Source organism: Mus caroli, unplaced genomic scaffold (assembly GCF_978045245.1).
Source record: "Mus caroli unplaced genomic scaffold, Mus_caroli_1 scaffold_3, whole genome shotgun sequence".
Lineage (NCBI taxonomy): Eukaryota > Metazoa > Chordata > Mammalia > Rodentia > Muridae > Mus > Mus caroli.
Window position 1 is genome coordinate 98,792,249 of NW_028227258.1, and position 18,810 is coordinate 98,811,058.

The 18,810-nt window shown below is 39.6% G+C and overlaps 1 protein-coding gene across 6 annotated transcripts in view; it reads left to right on the forward strand.

Moving 5' to 3' along the window:
• Positions 1-287: 287 nt before the first annotated feature.
• The window catches only part of Strit1 (small transmembrane regulator of ion transport 1), a 102,075-nt gene continuing 83,552 nt past the window's right edge, over positions 288-18,810 (forward strand). For 2 of the 6 annotated variants that reach the window (XM_085835342.1, XM_085835341.1), the window contains exons 1-2: positions 288-417; positions 2,875-2,973. In XM_085835342.1, the coding sequence (XP_085691468.1) occupies positions 405-417; positions 2,875-2,969 (108 nt within the window). In that variant the 5' untranslated portion in view covers positions 288-404 and the 3' untranslated portion in view covers positions 2,970-2,973. Of the gene's footprint in view, positions 418-2,874; positions 2,974-3,065; positions 3,489-10,589; positions 10,787-18,810 lie in introns of those variants that run through there. The other 4 variants (XM_029474922.2, XM_029474921.2, XM_029474923.2 and 1 more) reach the window with 4 other exon arrangements.

Below are 18,810 nucleotides of genomic sequence, written 5' to 3' on the forward strand. Positions count from 1 at the left end.
TCTCCAACTGCAAATCTAACTGATATTTCACCCTCACTCTTAGGAGGGTGAAAACTATCAATTTCATTTTTAATTTGCATATCCTTTCATTGAACATTCTGCTCTTGTATGAAATGTTATGCAAATAAAAATCTGGGTATCTGTGCATTGGGAAAACTCAGCTTGCTCACTTGCTTAGGTCATATACATACACAGTCTCTTGTTTCTCCACAATAAAGGTTAAATGGGAGAAAGAGGAGTTGTGCTTTCCAATGACTCCTGTCACCCTGTAGACAATTGGCAGCAGGAGAGCAGCAGCTGCCACACTCTTCAGATATCTCTCTATTTAAAGTTCAAAGAGGTGCAGGATAACAATAAGGAAGAAAGACTCGTGGCCCTGACTAAGTCACCCAACAATAGAAATAATGGCTGAGAAAGGTAAGCTGAAAAGTATAGAGGTTTCTTGGCAAAAACAGCTTTCAGATTAGTCAATTTTATTTTTTAGCATTTTGACCCTGAGAAATGTAGGATCAATGTTAAAGAACTATTAGCTACATATTCTGATGTGGCTGCAAAAAGCATTAAATATGCAGTTTTGGATCATGTTTGTAAGATGAATAATTTCGAAATGATCAATGAAACATAATAATTTCATACATGCTTTTTGGAAAAGTGAATTGTGAACTATTATTTCTCAGTATTGAACTAGCTCTGAGATCTTGGGAATTGTTGGACCAGAAGCAAGAACAGTTGAATGTTCTGTCAGGTCTGCAGGATGGCCGTGTGAGTTTGGAGAGGCTTTCTCACTGCTCTGAGTCAATATTATGACTGTCAAATAAGAATATTGAGCTTAACCATCTCTGATATGCTCATATCTGAATTAATTTTTCTAATTATTAAACATTATTTCATATTTATATGCTTATATAAAATAACTGATTCCAATATGACAAAATCGACAGACTGAATATATCTTTGTCTGAGAATCAGTTTTAAAATACATACATGGAAATCTTAACTTTCAATCCTGACAACAATCTTGTGAGACTTACATATATTACCACCTCCATTTTCTAGCTAAGGAAATGGAGATTGTGAGGATTAGTATGTGTCCACGTATTCCTCCACAATGAAGTGATCCTAAGAGAAATAAATTCCAGTGGTAGCCAGTTTAGTAAGCTTGGAACTGGACAAATAGTAAAGCATTTTGAAAAAGCTCTTGCATTTAAAGAGAAGTTTTATTGATATTTATGCCATTGATATAAGCAACCTGGGAAGTACATTGAGTTTCATGTATTACCATTTCCAAATGATGTTTTAATTTATGGTAGAAAAAACAATATTGGTGCTAAAAAGATGACCAAAGCAGTTGTACTTGGTTAAAATGCACAGACTGTTACAATGTCTTAAAATGCATAACAAATAAAGGGATATTTACTTTTAGAACTCAATGACATGCAAATTTTATTAAAACATGTGTTATAAAATTTTATTAAAATACACATACATTAAACATTTATACTTAATTGGAAAGTTTATGCATTTTCAAGTTCTTTGAAATTGACAGAAGTACTATATCACTTACATGAATAATTAAAAAGAATACTGTCATGTACTTTCACTCTAATGGTATCTTAATTCACAAAAATATTCTTTCTCCCAAATGAGACTAAAGTATGTCTCATAATGTTTGCTGTATCCTTAAAGCAACAGCACAGTCAGGTAGGGAGGAGGAGGTCTCTCCCGTTAGTGGATTGTGCACAATTCGGAGAAGCAAGGGAATCCCATTTTTTCAGATAAGAGAGACTTCACCATTTTATGAAAAACATTGAATCTATTAAAATTCATTTAAACTTCAGAAAGTTGGCTATTATGAAAGTATCTTCTAATTTTAGAAGTAACACATGTCCCGGTGACTTTATTTTAATAGCATTAACAACCCTTCACATTTGAAGTGATAGAAATTGTAATGGGACTGCACTTGTTAAGAACACCCTTTCTTAGCTAATGGCACAGGAACTCATTGTGCTCTTCATTTGAGAGTATGTTTTAGTCTGTAACACGGAGACATTAATTCTATAAGAGGTCTTTCTGTGATGTTTTTCAAACTATTGGGTGGGGTATATGCATGCATGTTTATTGTATTATAGTAACCTATGAATATAAATTTACAGACCAGATACAAGCAGGAGGTACAAGAATCATTACACATGTGTCTTTCCTCTGTGTTGGGTTATTATTGCCCATACAGCCAAGATCAGTGCTGGTGGTGAGAATAATTAACTTTAAAGAAATCCTTTTTTTTTTTTCTGATGGTGATTATGTAAGGAACGATGTTTTCCTTTTCCTGTTAAGTTCAAGATTAAAGTCAGTTATTGAGATCAAGAATAATTTCCAAAACAATCTAATCTTGTATGTTATAAGTAATTGAGGTTAGTAGGAACTACCTCACAGTTATATTGGATTGTTGCTGTGTAAACAGCTGCTAGGACCATCACTGAACAACCTCATGAGTATGTTCTGTATACACTAAACATAGGCACCGTGGTTCAAGTTTACAAAGCTTTGCACACCCTGTATCATTTGACTGTGGAAGCAACCAGGACAGAGAAACTACAAGGTCTACCACCCAGCTGGAAGCTTCAAGTTCAAAATTGCACGAGGTCATGGAACATAAAAGGGTGACCCTGGTTTGAACCCAAATATCTGTTTCAAATATCCAGGGCTTATAATTCATTTGCAGGCTGCCTTCTTAAGAAAATAAGACAAAAACACTTATGTATGAGTCCAATCATTGCATGCTTTTCCTTAGCTCCACCAGAGGTCATTTATTATTTTGCTTTGTAAAGTTCAATGTCAAAAGGATCTAGTGAATCTGTTTTCATTGCTTCTAAGCAGAGTCAACATCACCACACCTCATGGTTCCCATTCTTCTCCTGGTTGGATGGATTGTAGGCTGCATCATCGTTATTTACATTGTCTTCTTCTAGAAAAGTAAGTGTCTTAATAATGGATGTTTGTTTACAACATAATTGTCCTCGAATTGATCTTTCACTGTTTTACTAATGAAATGTTTTGTCATTTAGGGAAGAAGACTTCAATCTGACACCATTTAGATGAATAAAAAAACAGGAATATAACTGATTATTAAAGGTGTCTTGTATTAAATAGCTGTAGTATTTCCTATCTGTTGGAAACTAGAATTTTTTACATAAGAACACATTAAGAATTTGCTTAAAATTACAGATTAAAAATATTGAAGAAAATCATATAAGCTGAAGAGATGGGTCAGCAGTTTAGAGCACTGGCTGCTTTATAGAGGACTTGGGTTCAATTCCCAGGACCCATGTGGCAGCTCACAATGTCTGTTACTCTACTTCCAAGCAATCCAACACATTCTTCCAGCATCCTTGAACACCAGGCAAGCAAGTGATGCAAAGACATATATGCAAACAGAATGCACATACAGGTAAAATAAAATAATAATAATAGAACATTTAAGATATCAGTTATAAAAAGGAAGAGTTTAACCAATATGCAAGCAATTAAACATTTATCACACAGCCAGACAGTGGAAGCTAAATATTTTTGTATGTCCCTTGTATTACGGTCTTTCATTTTTAGGATAATATGAATATTTTATAACTGAAAAAGAAAAATCAATTACCTCTCAAATTGAAGACAAACTAAAAGTAATACAGTAACATATCAATTTGATAATTGTCTTAGTGTTCTACTGCTGTGAAGATGGAGACACCATGACCAAAGTAACTCTTTTATGTTTTATTCTGGACTGCTTTTATTTTTCTTATGAATTTATTTATTTATTTACCCTCTTATATATTACATCTGGGCAGCAGTTTTCACTCTATTCTTCCATCCCCCTCCCTTCTTTCCCTATTCCCTTTCCCATCCATTTCCCTTCCAGAAATATCAACCAAACATAGCATATCAAAATTCAATAAGATTAGACAACTCTCCTCTTATTAAGTCTGAACAAGGCAACCTTGTAGATGGACAAGAGTTATAAAAGCAGGCAAAATTCTCAGAAGCAGCCCCCACTCCCTCTGCTAGGAGTTCCACAAAACCAGCAAGCTATACAACTATAACATATATACGAAAGACTCATGCAGGCTTCCTGATTGTCAATTCAGTCTTAGTAAGCTCTTATGAGTCCAAGTTTGTTGATTCTATGGGTTTTCTTGTAGTGTCCTTAACATCTTTGTCTCCTAAAATCCTTCCTCCCCAGCTTCAGTGGGATTCCCTGAACTCTGACTAATGTTTGACTTTGAATTCCTTCCTCTTTTCCCACCAACTGCTGGATGAAACCTCTCTGATTACAATTGGGTTAGGCAGCAACCTATGAGTATACCATAAGGCAGAATATCACTAGGCACCATAGCAATGACATTTTTTCCCAGTTGTGTTTGATTCTATCACAGGTGTCTGGGCCATCTAGTTTCTGGTTCTCCAGGCAGTGTCAGGAATGGGCTTGCTTTTATGGCAAGGGTGACAAAATGGACTAGTCATTGGTCAGCCATTCTCACAATTTTTGTTCTGCCTTTACCCCAAAGCATCACGCTTGAAGGATAAACTGTAGGTCCAAGATTTAGTGACTGGGTTGGTGTCCCAAAACCTCCACTGGAAGTCTTACCTGGTTATAAGAGATGTACAGTTCAAGCTCTGTTTATGCCATTACTGAGAGTTTTAGCTAGGGTCACTATAATAGATTCCTGATGTTTCTATTACACTAGGTTTCTACTTTGCCCCCAAATTGTCCCCCAATTCAAATGGTTTCTCCCAGTACTCTTTCCATCCATCCTCTCTGAAACAGATCCCTCCTGTTCCTGTCCGCACCTGTCCCCAGTTCACCAGCAATGCCTATTCTATTTCCCCTACCAAGGGAGATCCATACATTTCCCTCTTGAGCCTTCTTTGTTATTTAGCCTCTATGGCCCTGTGAATTGTAGCATGATTATCCTTTATGTCTAAGGCAATTCTCATAAAAGAAAGCATTTAATCAGGGACTGGTTTACAGTTTTAGAGGTTTAGTCTATTCTCATCATGGCAGGGAGAATGGCAACATGAAGGCAGGCATAGTGATGAAGAAGTGGCTGAGCCACATGGAGCAGGAAGAAAAAGACACTGGGCCTGGCTTGGACTTTTGAAAGCCTCAAAGCCTACCTCCAGAAAAACATTTCCTCCAACAAGGTCACAACCTCTAATCTTTTTATATAGTGCCACTCCAAGGTAACCAAGCATTCAAATTTATGGGACTATGAAAGCTATTATTATTCAAATAACCACAGTAATATAACCTAAAAAGGAAAATAAATCTTTTAAAAGGTTTATTTACATAATATAAATATTTTATTATACAAATAATTTAAAGCACAGTATATGTTTTTACTATACATATCCTCTGGGCTATATAACTTAAAACCATACCAATTGGGTGACATACAAACATCTTTAATCAAAGCATTGAAGAGGCAAAGTTATGCATATTTCTGTGAGTTCTAGACCAGCCAGGGATAAACAGTGAGACCCAGTCTCAACAAAACATAACAAAACTGCAACCCACCAAACAAACTTAATCCAAAATAAAACCTGAACAAAACAAAATGAAAAACAAATATTTGCCTATATTGTTGGTTTGAAAGCCAGACCATCACTATAAATATCAAATAAATGTACTTGGTCTTATTAAAATTGCATTTCAAATATTAGCATGAATACACTGTTTGTTTTTCTTCTGAAAAGTGACTACCTTATCTCTGCTCTCTGAAAATTCTACTGGGGAGAATGCCCTCACTTCATAGTGTCTGTGAATGAAGTGGCTACATACAAAGGATCCAGGAACTCCTGGCCTAGTTTGGGGTAGGAAATATAAAAAGTGACTTGTCTGAGGATATCAGCATCCATAGATCAGTTTAGCAGCACTGCAAGTGTTCCAACAAAATGTGCACCACCTTACTGGGTAGAGTGAAAATCCACAAGGATATCCATGACATATTTTTTGCCAAACATTAAGCAAAGTCCTGCTACAACTACAAATATTCAAAAGGAAACTGAAAGGATCGGCACGGCTGAACATGAAGAACCATACAGAACACACAAGCCTGCTTTTCTGGCAAGTAACCAGTGCTGAAGCTCTGTTTATGGCAGCCAAGTCATGGGATCAGCCTGTATGTGTATCCATATACACATGGATCATACGCATGCACATGCACCTCCCCCCCCCCCCCCACACCACCACCACCAGCATTATTCAGCCATAGGAGGATCATACTTATGTCATTTGGAAGGAAATAGATAGAACTGGAGATCATGTAACTGACATAAGCCAGATTAAGAAGAGAAATGTCACATGGTTTGTGTCGTGTATGGAATCTAAATATGGATTTAAAAATAAAAGACACAGAACCAGTGAAATGGTTCAGCCGGTAAATGCACTTGCTAGCAAGCCTGATGATGTGTTTGATCCCTGAGATTCTTCTGATGGAAAGAAAGAACTCAACAGTTTCTATGGCCTCCAAGTCATTCAAAATCTTTCTTCCTTCTGCTCTGGTGCACCACAATACCGACTAGGCTTCTCACATGTCTTCTCACAAGACTTTTGGGATGAAGAAATTCCTGACCAAGAAACAAAAGCAAAATTACCCTAGTCTTCAGTGAATTTTGATGAAAACTGGTAACAAAGTCAGATACAATTCCAATCGAACTCACCGGTGGAAAATGAAGACTTCTTTGTAGTCTGTAGGTCTTACATACTGTGTCTAGCCAGGCTTTATGCTGAATCATGGTCCTCAATTCTACCAGATAGAGCTCAGCATTTTTAACCTATGGAGACGTGGTCATGTTTAAACTGGGGGTCTGATTTGTTACATGTTTCACATGAGCTAATGGGTTTATTTACATTAAAATACATAGAACCTTTCAAAAAAAAATAAAGAAAAGACATGAAAGTAGAAAAGGATAATTGAGTGGAGGAAGCCGCAGCTGGAGGGAGGATGGGACGAGGGAAGGACTGGGGATGGATATGATGTAAGAGAGCTCAGATTACCACTACCCCTCAAATAACAAAAGGAAGAGAAAAGGAGAGGGGGAATAAGAAATGATTTGAGAATGAAAGGCTGTCGGGTGAATGCTGGGGAAGGACCAATTTTACACACATTTTATATTTCTGTTGTAGAGACATTAGGTAATTATTAGTAAATTTGTTCACTATAATAGCAGCTGGCCACAGGAATGCCAATGGAGATTAATATGAACTACCTGCAGGGGTAGTGATAGAGGTTACCTGAATTTATTCCCACAGAAGATTCACTGAAGAATAAAATGGAGTTTGTAAGACACGAAAAATATTGACATGTGTTGAAGCCACATGATAAGTTCTTGAAGATTTATTATACAATTTAACCTAATCTTTTGTACTTTAATACATGTTTGTGCTTGTTTCTTTTTTCCTCTTAGTGTTATTCTTATGAGCTACAGTTTATGCAGATAAATTAGAATAGAATAATATAAAGTTAAACATAGCTGTATTCCTGAAATCATCTAAAGATTCTGGATAGGCAATTATATAACTGGGCCAGAATTGTACATTAAAAAAAAATTGCTCCACAGATGCGTGAACAGGTTAATATTTGAAAACTTAGTTTAGAAGATCACAGCCAACCACTGGGGTGAGCTCTGGGGTCCCCGATGGAGGAGTTGAAGAAGGGACTGAAGGAGCTGAGGGGATTTGCAGCTCCAGAGGGAGCAACGGTGTCATCTGGCCAGACCCCCCCCTCCCCCGGTGCTCCCGGGGACTGGACCACCAACCAAAGAATACACATGGAACCTCCAGTGGCGCTGGCCACATATGTAGCAGAGTATGGTCTTGTTGGCCATCAGTGAGCGGAGAGACCCTTGGGCCTGAGGGTGTTCGATGCCCCAGAGTAGGGGAATGCCAGGGTGGGAGGATGGGAGTGGGTGGGTGGGGGAGCACCCTCATAGAGGCAGGAGGAGGGGGGATATGATAGGGAGTTCCCGAAGGGGAGACCTGGAAAGGGGAAAACATTTTCAGTGTAACTAAAGAAAATATCCAAGAGAAAAAAATAACAAACGCCCCCCCCCCCAAAAAAAAAAGAAAGAGAGAGAGAGAGAGAGAGAGAGAGAGAGAGAACTTGGATTAGAGAAATGGTCCTCAGACCTCAGGGCTCCTCACTGTCCATGGTCCCAGGAGGACTTTAAAATAGGGAGGGTAGGATCATATTCTCAGTGGTTCTGTTGTCGAAGAGCTGGGTGGGGCTCTGAGAACTGAGTTTCTAAAAATGTTTAGCTAATAGGAAGCTATTGGGCTGGGTCAGAGCCACTGCTGAGAGCAAGCCTGGTTTCTTTCTCATGGCTTCAAAACTCTCCTGCATTCAATTACCTTTTCCACGGACACCACTTTTTCTTATCAAAATTTTAGAGACCACTTTTGCATTCTGAGTTTTGTCTTTCCAACTTGATTAAATACTTCAATATGTTATCCAAATAATATCCCACTGAAAGTCTAGTTAATTAAAAATCTATACAGAAAATTCATGCCAAATCAGACTCAACTGTTTTCTTAAATGGCTTGACCTAAGGTTTGCTGGGACTACCTCTTCTGGACTTGGGAGAGTTGATTGCTCACTGTTAAGTTAGTTGGTATCTCATTGCGAGCCGAAATGTTGTCACTGTGGTCTATGTCCATCAGGAGACAACTGCCTTGTACTGGATCTTTTTTTTTTCTTTTTATTAGGTATTTTCCTCAATTACATTTCCAATGCTATCCAAAAAGTCCCCAATACACTCCCCCCCCCCCAGTCCCCCACCCACCCACCCCCACTCCTTGGCCCTGGCATTCCCCTGTACTGGGGCATATAAAGTTTGCAAGTCCAATGGGCTTCTCTTTCCAGTGATGGCCGACTAGGCTATCTTTTGATACAAATGCAGCTAGAGTCAAGAGCTCTGGGGTACTGGTTAGTTCATGATAATGTTCCACCTATGGGGTTGCAGTTCCCTTTAGCTCCTTGGGTACTTTCTCTAGCTCCTCCATTGGGGGCCCTGTGATCCATCCAATAGCTGACTGTGAGCTTGTACTGGATCTTGTTTGTTGCTAAGAGTGTATTAAACATTTACCAGCTCACCATGACTTGTATCAGTTTGACTTGCCTAGTGCATATTTAGGCATGCCAGGGCTTCAAGATGACACTGGTTTTCTTAACAATCTATTGAGTTAATTAAAATGATAGTTGTCCATTTTCTTGAACTTTTTTTTTAAAATGTCACAGAGCTTTTACAATTTTTGAGACAAGGTCACAAAATCCAGGTTGGCTTCAAACTTACTTTGTCCTTGAACTTCTAATCAGTCTTCTTCCATTCTTGGTGCTAGGATTTAGGTGTCCATCACCATGCCTGAGTTATGCAGTATTTCAAATCCAGCCCAGGCCAGTTGAGCTCTCTACCAACTGAGCTACATCTCTAGCTCCTGTGTGGACAGGCATTAAAGAAAAAAAAAAAAAAAGAAATCTATGAAAGCTCAAAATGTAACTCTAGTTCCAGGACAGCCTATAGATTCTTCTGGCTTCTGTAGGTACCAGATAAGCATGTGATACCCAGAAATATATGCAAGAAAAAACAGCCAGACACATAAAATAATAAATTAAAATATTATTTAAACATTTATTTTTATTATTAATATTTTATATTATAAATGTGTGTATGTGTCTGTGTATGGGTATGTACATGTGAGTCTGGACCCCTATCAATGTCAGTTTCCAGGGAATTGGAGTTCTAGGCAATTGTGAGCCCTTCAATTGTGGTTTAAAAGTGAGGTCCCTCCTCTGCTCTACGCTTGGGCCTCTTGGTGAGGTGGGATGCAGGGAGTTTTGACTGCTTGCATCCAGCTATGTGAAGCACAGTCTGAGGTCCCTACTGACCTGCCAGAGTCCCCGGGCATGCATGGAGGCCGGAGACGTCAGGTTCTCAGACTCTTGGACAACACAGACACTGTTGGATGCTATGGAAGAGCTGAGAACAGAGTGGGGACCTGCGGGCTGGCTCTAGCCTGGGATCAAAGGGAAAAGGGCAGGAGGAGAGCTCCAGCTGGGTCCCATGGGGATGAGAGAGTGCTTAGCTTGTTCAGCAGGCAGCTTGACTTGGTGGAGTCCCTAGCTGGGGGCACAGAGAAGCCTGTGAGAGATTGGAGGAAGGCCTGTCCCTCACAGTGGGTCCCAATGAGAAGAGACAGTCCATGGTTTTAAGACATTTATTGTCATGGCGGAGAGTTGTGATGAATAAAACCATACCCAACTTTTTCAGGGCAGGCTTGAGGTTAAATAACCTTTGCAGGAGGAGTGTCTGGGAAGGAGAGCTTAATTGGCTAACCTTTCAGACCTTTATGTACCTCATTGAAATGGAGATCTGTCTTGAGGCTATGTGATCTGTGGTCATGTCCTCTACCTGGGGTGGGGGTGGAGGGTTGGGCATTGACTTTACATGACTGATGACCTCAGACATACGGAGTGGAGAGCTGTGGCCTTGTGTCAGGACCCTGGTATCTAGGAGCACATTAAAATGCCTACTTTTCCTTGCAGGCTCCGGTCACCTGCTGGATCACCGGGGGTTTTAAACCTAGCTCAACCAGAAACTGAGCTGCCTCTCATGGTCCTGCATTCAATATGGATTCTGGGTGTCAAACTTGGATCCTTTACAGGAGCAGAACATGATATTAACTGCTGAGCCATTTCTCCAGACTCTAACAAGTCACTTTATTGGAAAAATATATATCTACTTATTGGGTGAATAATCCTTTCATTTTATTTTATTTTATTGGATATTTTATTTATTTACATTTCAAATGTAATCCCCTATCCTAGTCCCCACCACCACCAAAACCCCCTATTTCATCCCCCTCCCCTTGCTTCTATGAGGGTGCCCCCCCATCCACCCACACACTCCCTCCTCCCTGCCCTCGAATTTCCCTGCTCTAGAGCATTGAGCCTTCACAGGACTAAGGGCCTCTCCTCGCATTGATGACCTACAAGGCCATCCTTTGCTACATATGTGGCTGGAGCCATGGGTCCCTTGATGTCTACTCTTTGGCTGGTGGTTTAGTCCCTGGGAACTCTGAGGGGTCTGGTTGGTTGATATTGCTGTTCTTCCTATGAGGTTACAAACCCCTTCAGCTTCTTCAGTCCTTTCTCTCACTCCTCTAATGAGGACCCTGTGCTCAGTCTAATGGTTGGCTGAGATCATCCACTTCTGTGTTTGTCAGGCTGTGGCAGAGCCTCCTGGGAGACAGATATATCAGGATCCTGTCAGCAAGCACTTCTTGGCATCTGCAATAGTGTCTGGGTTTCATGTCTGTAAATTGGATGGATCCCGATGTGAGGAAGTCTCTGGATGGCCTTTCCTTCAGTCTCTGCTCTTCATTTTGTCTCCGTGTCTCCTCCCCTGGGTATTTTGTTCCCCCTTCTATGAAGGAGTGAATCATCCACACTTTGGTCTTCCTTCTTCTTGAGCTTCATATGGTCTGTGAGTTGTATCTTGGGTATTCTGAGCTTCTGGGCTAATATCCACTTACCAATGAGTACCACAAAGTACCATGTGTGTACTTTTGTCACTTTTGTGACTGAGAGTTACCTCACTCAGGATGATTTTTTTCATGTTCCATCCATTTGCCTGTGAATTCCATGAACTCATTGTTTTTAATAGCTGAGTAGTACTCCAGTGTGTAAATGTACCATATTTCCTGTATCCATTCCTCTGTTGAGGATTCTTTCCAGCTCCTGGCTATTATAAATAAGGCTGCTAGGAACATAGCATTTATGGGGCATTTATCCTTATTACATGTTGGAGCATCTTCTGGGTATATGCCCAGGAGTGGTATAGCTGGGTTCTCAAGTAGTACTATGTCCAGTTTTCTGAGGAACCTCCAGACTGATTTCCAGAGTGGTTGTACTAGCTTGCAATCTCCCCAGCCATGGAGGAGTGTTCCTCTTTGTTCACATCCTTGTCAGCATCTGCTGTCATCTGAGTTTTTTTCTTACCATTCTTACTGGTGTGAGGTAGAATCTCAGGGTTATTTTGATTTGTATTTCCCTGATGACTAAGTATGTTGAACATTTCTTTAGGTGCTTCTCAGCCATTCTGTATTCCTCAGCTGAGAATTCTTTGTTTAGCTCTGTACCCCATTTTTAAATAGGGTTATTTGGTTCTCTGGAGTCTAACTTCTTGAATTCTTTGTTTATGTTAGATACTATTCTTCTATCAGATGTAGGATTCGTAAAGATCTTTTCCCAATCTGTGGGTGGACATTTGGTCCTATTGACAGTGTCCTTTGCCTTATAGAAGTATTTCAATTTTATGAGGTCCCATTTGTTGATTGTTGATCTTAGAGCATAAGCCATTGATGCTGTGTTCAGGAAAGTTTCCCTTGTGCCTGTGTTTGTGGATTTCCCCCACTTTCTCTTCTATTAAATTCAGTGTATCTAGTTTTATGTGGAGGTCCTTGATCCACTTGGACTTGAGCTTTAAATAAGGAGATAAGAATGGATCAATTTACAATAAATATTTAAGATGATTTTTTAAAAGGGATGGATTAATTTGCCTTCTTCTACATGCCAACCACAAGTTGAACCAGCACCATTTGTTGAAAATGCTGTCTTTTTTCCACTGGATGGTTTCAGTTCCTTTGTCAAAGACCAAATGGCCATACGTGTGTGGGTTCATTTTTTGGTCTTCAGTTCTATTTTATTTATCTACCTGCCTGTCTCTGTTCCAATACCGTGTGTTCTAGATTTCCTGGATGTTTTGGGTTAGGACCTTTTTGCATTTTGCATTTTCTTTGACTGTTGTGCCAATGTTTACTATGGTATCTTCTGCAGCCAAGAGTCTCTCTTCTATTCTTGTATTCTGTTTGTGATACTTGCATCTATGACTCTTGATCTCTTTCCTAGGTTTTCTATCTCCAGGGTTGTCTCCTTTTGTGATTTCTTTATTTTTTTTTTCTAGTTCCATTTTTAGATCCTGGATGGTCTTGTTTATTTCCTTCACCTGTTTGGTTGTGTTTTCCTGTAATTCTTTAAAGGATTTTTGTGTTTCCTCTATAAGGGCTTCTAGCTGTTGACCTGTGTTCTCCTGTATTTCTTTAAAGTCCTTCTTAAAGTCCTCTGTCATCATTAGGAGATGTGATTTTAAATCTGATTCTTGCTTTTCTGGTGTGATGAGGTATCCAGGATTTGCTGTAGTGGGAGAACTGGGTTCTGATGATGCCAAGTAGCCTTGGTTTCTGTTGCTTATGATCTTGGACTTGCCTCCCACCATATGATTATCTCTACTGTTACCTGCTCTCAATGTTTCTGACCAGAGCACGTCCTTCCTATGATCCTGGTTGTGTCAGAACTCCCCAGAGTCGAGCTGTCTCTGTTATCATGTGATTCTGTGATCCTGAGATCCTGAGTGTGTCAGAGCTCCTAGGAGTCAAGCTGCCTCTGGGATCCTGAAATCCTGGTGTGACCAAGCTCCAGAGATCCTGTTGTGTCAGAGTTCCTGGGAGTCAAGTTATTCTAGGTGTTGGAGGTGTGGGGTGAGGAGTCAGAGCCTTGGGTTTGCTTTGAGCATAGGTGCAAGCTGGAAGGAACCCATGCCTCTGGTTGGGCAGCGGGGTTTGTGTTTCCCTGGTTCCTGTGGGGCTAACAGTTAAGCTGGATGTTCAGAAAGATGTTGTAGCCTCAACTGTGATCTTGAGTGTGTCAGAACTCCAATGGTCCTGGATGTGTATGATCTCCTGTGAGTCTAGCTTCCTCTGTGATCCTGGGTGTGTCAGAACACGTGCGATCCTGTGATCCTGGGAGTTTCAGAGTACCTGAGAGTCAGGCTTCCTCTGGGTGTTGTAAGAGTGGGTGAAGTGACAGATGGATTGGTGTCTGGACAGATGCACAAACACACACACACAAACACACACTATAAACCAACATGGAAGAATTCTCTCTTCTTGATTTGCTCTGACCTTTTGTTCACAGACTGTTCATTGAGTAAAATTCCCTTTTCTACCGTGAAGGATGATGCAATTATAAATATTTGACTTATAAGTATTTTAGCCAATAAGCCCATCCCAAGTATCTTAATCAAATAAGAAGCAAAGAGAAAAACAGATAAACTTCAAAGGGCAACAGTGGTTCTTGCTAACTGTATGGCTGAACAGCCTGCTCGATTGAGAAATGATGCCTTTGTAAATATAGTAACTTGGGGTGGTTTTGCTTAATTAAATATGAATGAAATAAACAGTATTTACCACCAAAAAAAGAGTGGGTGAAGTGTCAGTCCCCTAGGTCTGTTCTGGGTGCAGGTTCAAACCAGAAGGAACCCATGCCACTTGCTGGGCAGGGGTCCCTGCACCCCTGGATCCTGGTGGTCCCAGTTGGGGCAGATGTTGTGGCCTCACCTGTGATCCTGGGTGTTTCAGAACACCTGGGCGTTGGGCTCCTCAGGTGTTGTAGGAGTGGGTGAAGAGCCAGTGCCCCAGGTCTGCTCCAGCTGCAGGTTCAAACTGTGATTCTGGGCATTTCACAGCACCTGGGAGTCAGGCTTCCTCTAAGTGTTGTGGGACTGGGTGTAGAGCCAGCACTCAAGGTCTGTTCAGGGTCCAAGTTCAGACCTGAAGGATTTTCCCCTTGCCACTGGCCTGGTGTGGAATTCTGTGTCCCTGGATCCCTGGGGTCCCAGTTACTCTGGGTGTTGAGACAGATGTGGCCTCACCTGTGATCTTGTGCATTTCAGAGCATCTGGGTGGGTGAATAATTCTTAAAAATAATACATTAAAATCAATTAATATTTCTATTATTTCATATACTTAAATATTTAAGATTTGTTCTCAGCAATTTCAACTACATAATATCTTGTTGCTAGCTATAGTCATGCTATAAATAGACTTTGCTTATTCACTCTTGGTGGATTAAAAACTTATGTAGCCACTATAGAAATAATTATGAAGTTTCTTTAAAAAGCTAGAAATAGAAACACCTGTTCATTGAGCTATATAATTCCTAAGCATTGCCTCCAGTGTCGTACTACACAGATATATACTTGTCTATGTTCATTGATGCTCTATTCATAATAACTAGGAGAGGGAATCAACCTAGATATCTATCAACTGATGAATGGATAATGAAAACATGGGATAAATAAACAAGGGAAATTTATCAATCTGCAAAGAAATGTGAAACTGTAACATTTGACAACAAAGGGATGGAACTGGAAATAATTTACACTGAATGAGGTAACCAGGTCCAGAAAGACAAACTGCTTGTGTTCTCTCTCATATTAGTGTCCTAACATTAAATCTTTAGATTTGTGTGTTTAGCGTGGAGCACCTATAGAATCCAGGAAAGTAAAAAACGGCCATTGGCATGCCTTAAAGGAGATGGATAGCAGTGCATATTCACTATGAATGTAGAGCAGCAAAACAGTACAGGGGGGAAGTATAATCAGGGAAAAGGTGGTAGGCTTAGAGGAGTTGAGGGTGGGGGTAATGGATGTCTACCCTAAATAACTGGTATATGAAAAACTTACTGCAAAGTAAGAAAAGAGAAAGAAAAGAAAAAGAGAGAGGGAGAGATGGAGGGAACGAGGGAGCAAGGGAGAAAGGGAGGGAAGAAGGAAAGAAAAGAAAAGGGAAACAGAGAGATACATAGCGATAGGCAGAGGCAGAGAATGAAGATATTTTGCATGGTTAGGTAATGTTGCTTCTAAAAGCCATGTTATTAAAACTTCCAGTGCCACATGAGGGATACATCCTTATTAGCTATCAGTCAGAGAGGCCCCCCAAATCAAAACAAACCTAAGCTCTTGGATGCTCATCAGAGCTAGTTGATAAAAACTTTTTGGTGAAGACACTATACACCTTAGTTGAAAATGACAGAGACACCAAGTTGCAACTAATGTGGAGGCTTTCTCCCTTCTGGCTAGCTCTCATTGTGTTGAAAGGTGCTATGCAGGGTGGTAAAAAGAAAAAAAAAGTATCAATAGTCTTACTTGGCTCTTCACTCTACATCAGGTACACCTACCTATCAGGCAACATAAGCTCTTTGGTATAATAGTAGTACAACTGTTATGTGGGTGATGATACACTATTTGGTATAAGCCCTGACCTATAGGAAGGAATTTGTGCCTTTTACTGTAAACATAGCCAGAAATCAATAGCCTAAGGATGTCTTAGGCCCTGGTAGGGAACTTACTACTGTTGTTTAAATAAACTGTAATGATGCAAAGCTACCTACATATGTTCATACCTACAGCAAATGCTAATCTCAGCCTTAACCAGGGAAGCTTCTCTTTGCAAGGAATGACTATGAATAGAGGGAGCCATGGCTTCTTAAGGTTCAGAGAATAAGTGACGGTTGAGTACTTATCCTTAAACAAATATTACCTCCTCAAAGGACAAAACAGCATTGTAGAGTAGACAGTAGAAAGAATGTAAAGCTGGAATATAGAAAATTGGCCATGAAGTGCTTTCTACTGAGCATAACATAGTGAATCCATCATGATATCATAGCAGTTATAGTTGCCTGCTCTTGATCTATAGAAGACTGGACCTGTCAACCAGCAATCAGGAATCAGGGATGGGTTCTCCAGACCCAAGACTCCATGTTGAATTATCCGTTATAGGTAGAATCTGAGATAGGAGCAGTCATTGTCTTCAGTCCCACAAACTTCAAATGGACAGTTCAAATCTCATGAACACACAGACATTCCTGGTTAACCTCCAAAAGGCACAAGACAAATAAAAAGATGCGAATAGGAGAAAGATACAGGGAAGAGTGAGCTTGTGAAGGGTTGGGGATTCTGAGATGGTGGTGGATAACAGTAACTGACACATCTATTTCAATTGGAAAATTTGCAAACGTCATGAAGCCCACACAGCTGTTTGACACAGTTCCAGCAAAGTTGAGCGGAATGCTGAGATCCCTGTCATTCTGTCTCTCACTTTTAGGTTTTGGTATCTGCATGCTGCAGTCTTCTGGATTATGATTCATTTCTTGTCTTATCCAGAGGAAATTATGCTTGAATCTTTTTAGGAATCTTCTAAACTTACTTTCCCTTCTGTCTTTAGGGGAATGCCTTTATCTGGCTCTATCTGAAGTCTTCTTTATGCCCTGGAGATTATGATAAGCACTAAAATACTAGGAATTTATTCATGAGGCTATTACTCTAGGAATCTTCTTGGGGGTATCTGACCCTAAGCAAACTCAAACAATATAATTGCAACAGGGCAAACAGAGGTAACTGACAACTCTGACTGGCCAGTAGAATTGGTAACTGATTCAAGGCCTCTTTTTACAGTATACTTAGAGTTCTCTGAAAATGCAGTTTAAAGATAGGGGATTATACAGGGCATACCCCTGGAGGAATAGAACTCAGTAAATAATATATATCAACTAAAATAGCCTTTTCCTATTTAATAGTGTAGACGATTAGTATTTACTATTCATAAAAGACTGGTTCAGATATTTTCTGGTTGTTTGAGGTGATACTGCCAACCTAAAAGCAGGCTGTCACATAATAAATATATTTGCTTTGGCACATTCTTTATATTCTTTGAATTGCAGTTATAGTTCTAATAATAAAAATAAAATCTGTTCTATTGTACTTTTTAATTGTGACTGAGCTTGTAACCCTAGACATGTGATGAAAAAAATCAAACACATGTCCAGAGACAGAATGATATAACCGGTACTTCTTAGGTAACCGTTAGTCTGTCTTTGTTCTTTGAAGACTGTATAACTAAAAAAGCAACATAATTGCTAGTCAACCAGAGCCGCAAGATTCCTCTGATCACTGCACCTGACTCCTCCTTTACTGACTCTTCCTCTCAGGCCATCCTGTCAATGACCGGGCCCCCAGCATGTAACCACAGAGCACTATTTAAATGTCGGAAGACAGACTTGATAGGGAGATAGGAAGGGTTAATATAATCACAAATACACTTTAGTCATATGTGAAACTACCAAAGAATAGATAGGATTATTAAAAAAAAAACAAACTAGCCTGTAGTTTTCTTGGTGAAGACAACTCCAAACTTGGGAGAAATTTGAACAAGATTCTTTAATCCAAACTTGGGAATCTTTGAAATCATTTGATTATTCACTATATATTGTGTGATTATTGTGAGGACTGCAGAGTTGTTTAACCTGACAACCTCAAATCGTCAGAATCATATATTAAAATACAACTGGCAAGATCTTTTCTTAGAGATTTCTGAAGAAGACTTTTTAAACAATCAAGTTCTCAGGTGGTTTTATTATCATTGTCACAGAAGTATGCGGTGTGTGAAAGTATGTTGTGAGTGTGTGTCTCTCTCTGTGTGAGAGTATATGTGTATTAGTGTGTGTCTGTGTGAGCATGTGTGTATGTGTGTGTATGTCTGTATGTATGTATGTGTGTGCATATATTTGTTGGCATCACTTCCTTTTAACTATAGACACCAAGTCATGTTTGTTTATATCATGTTGCAATTATTTCTTTGTCACTATAAAGTATTAATAATTTATTGTGACTTGCAGTATTGCGTTGCATTTTATCATTGCATGAGGTATAATCATGCTACAAAATATTGTTTTATTCACTGATTCTTTGGGTGAGCCCATGTTTTATTTTCTTGACTCAAAATGTTATCCGTAATAAGCAAGTAAGCCATAAGTACCAGATTAATTTATTCTCTCCTGCCAACATTCTTGGATATGCAGTGTTAATGTTCTATGTTTAAGTACCCCACCCCCCAAAAAAGCACTAGAGCAATGTAGCTGGATTAGAATT